Below are 2,530 nucleotides of genomic sequence, written 5' to 3' on the forward strand. Positions count from 1 at the left end.
GCGAGCGACCTGGAGGATAGCCTTCAAGGTCGCCGGTGAAGGATATATCGGAGAGAATACTTCTTTTACCCTCGTATGCGACACGCGATGCTCGGATCTCGACGTCGTGCGACTACGACAAGCCGATGCCGACGTTATATCGCGTGATCTAGACAATCATTGACGATCAATAGATCGTATCAATAATTTCCCGAACTACTCGATCCCGAAAAGTGATTTTAACATATGTATTAAACAATTAACTGTTAATACCAAAAATTTTTTAAACATGATGATAATGTAATTGCCTCTAGCACACACAAGGGGAACATTACAGTTTCTCTCGATAAAGATGAATACTTTAATAGGATCGAAGAATTGTTGAAGGCTAATAACACTTATAGTAGTATACAATGTGTTACATTCTAGCGCAGATTTTTTCCTCTATCAAAATCAACTAAAAAACACCAAAATCATTCATAAAAGCAACAAAAAAAAGAAGAACTTCTAAAATATTGAAAGAAACTAAGGGCGTCCTTCGGACTAAACCTTTCAGGTGCCTTTCATGTCAAGCACCTGAATTAAGAGTATTAAATTCTGAATCAAGACTAATTATAAATTAAGACCAATTATAATACAAGTCCAAGTCCCAAGGGATGTTTAGTCCGAAGGACGCTTACGAAGTGATTAGATCCTTCTTATTTATCCATTGGTTATGTGTATTATCAAAGCCTAGCCATTTAACATAAACTTTATTTCCTTTTCTTTTTAATATTTTTTCAACTAAATAGATGTTTGTTGGAATTTTAGTTTTTTGTAGTTCTTGTTCATAAAAGGTTCCCTTAATCTCTTCACCTTTCATATCTTTAATATGATAATATGGAGGTATGTTTTTAAAAACTTTATCTATTACAAATATTTCAGTTGACCAATTAGGTGTATATCCTTTTTCAAACATATGTTTTAATTTATTAATCCTTACATAATCACCAACTTTGAATCGCGTCCTACGGACTAAGCGTCCTTCAGACTTAGCATCCTTCAGATTTAGTCCATAGGACGCATCCCTTGGACTAAGCCTTTCAGGTGCCTTTCGGGCGCCTTTTGGGCACATCTTCAGGTGTCTTTCAGACGCATCCTTCATATTTAGTCTTTCAGACGTCTTCTCAGGCAGTTTACTAGTTTTAAGTCCGTAGGACGCTTCACATGGTGTCATTCCTATAGTTCTATGCTTTCTATTGTTATAAATATTCAACAAATTTGGTAATATATCAACCCACTTGTAATTACCTTGTATACTGAATTGTTTCCACATTAATTCTTTGAGTGATCTATTAAATCTTTCAACAATTGCAGCTTTTTTATCACTATATGTTGAATAATGATTAATTTTATTTTGTTCCATGAGTTTTTTAAAATCTTTATTATAAAATTCTTTTCCATTATCAGTTTGTAGATTTATGGGTGGTTTATGCTGTGAGTTTAAGTCAACCCCTTGAGACAAACCTTCGGTTCTTGAATGTGAAGCACCTGAAAGGTTTAGTCCGTAGGACGCATTTGATAGGTTTTTAAAACAAATACTCATTGCCTTTGATACGCTTTCTCCAGTTTTATTTTTAACTGGAATTGCCCAAGCAAATTTGGAAAAAGTATCAATAATTGTTAATAAATATTTATATTCCTTATTAATTTTGGATATTCCCTTTAAGTTACCCGAATCCATTTCAACAAGATCAGCCTGCCAAAGATCATCGATTCCTAATGTAATAGTAGATCTTCTTGGATAATTTCTCCTTGCTGGTTTGTGTAATTCATCAATAATATCGTTTTTACTAACGGTCATTTATTTCATTGAAGAATAACCATTTATCTTCATTTGTTTTAAGTACTTTTCACGTGGAAAGTATTTCAAATTTTTAATAAAATCTTTTTCACGTAAATGAATTTCTTCTTCAGATATTTGTTGAGCCTCAAATAAATGTAATAATTCACAATAAAAATTAAATGATAATTTATATTCATCAAGCCTATCCATTAATTTTTATGATGTTTTGAATTTGTAGTGGTTATCGATTACACAAGTTACGTATAACAGTAACAATACTTTATTTGTACTTTAATACACGAATCGAAGTAGGATATATTCTTTGGTATTTATGCGATACTACGCCGGACAAGAAGCGTGATGATCCGTCTAGTACCCGGTCTCGGAGAGGAAGGGAAAGAAGCTCCCTAGAGTCGTCTCTCGCGTTCTCTCCGGAATCGGGCGGAGGTGTCGCCTCCATGTGGCGCTAGTGATTATCCCTAGGGGCCATAACGTCTCGCCACAAATTCATTATCTAATATTTCAATTATAACAGATATGGCACTTATTGCAAATAATGGTGTAACAGCAATACCTGATAAACTTGATGCCGCAAATATTGCTTTACTAAGTGATATACCAATTTTACATTTAAAAAAATACTTATAACTTTTTCGATAAACATACATTCGTTTTTTAAAATACTCTTCCATTTATTATTATTAATAAATGTTTAAACATCATCTA

General features: G+C 33.2%; 1 protein-coding gene across 1 annotated transcript; it reads right to left on the reverse strand.

The window, feature by feature from the left end:
• Nucleotides 1–655: 655 nt before the first annotated feature.
• LOC138938979 (uncharacterized) lies at nt 656–1,822 on the reverse strand. The gene has a single exon (XM_070306405.1). It carries the CDS (start codon nt 1,820–1,822, stop codon nt 656–658), a length of 1,167 nt encoding a protein of 388 aa, XP_070162506.1.
• Between the last annotated feature and the right edge of the window lie 708 nt (nt 1,823–2,530).

The sequence above is a fragment of the Polyergus mexicanus genome, unplaced genomic scaffold (genome assembly GCF_030449975.1).
Source record: "Polyergus mexicanus isolate NDT 795.1 unplaced genomic scaffold, iyPolMexi1.0 SCAF_13, whole genome shotgun sequence".
Taxonomy (NCBI): Eukaryota; Metazoa; Arthropoda; class Insecta; order Hymenoptera; family Formicidae; genus Polyergus; species Polyergus mexicanus.

Excerpts from the sequence above, each read along its gene's own strand:
- LOC138938979 (XM_070306405.1), bottom strand. The coding sequence starts at position 1,822 with ATGACCGTTAGTAAAAACGATATTATTGATGAATTACACAAACCAGCA.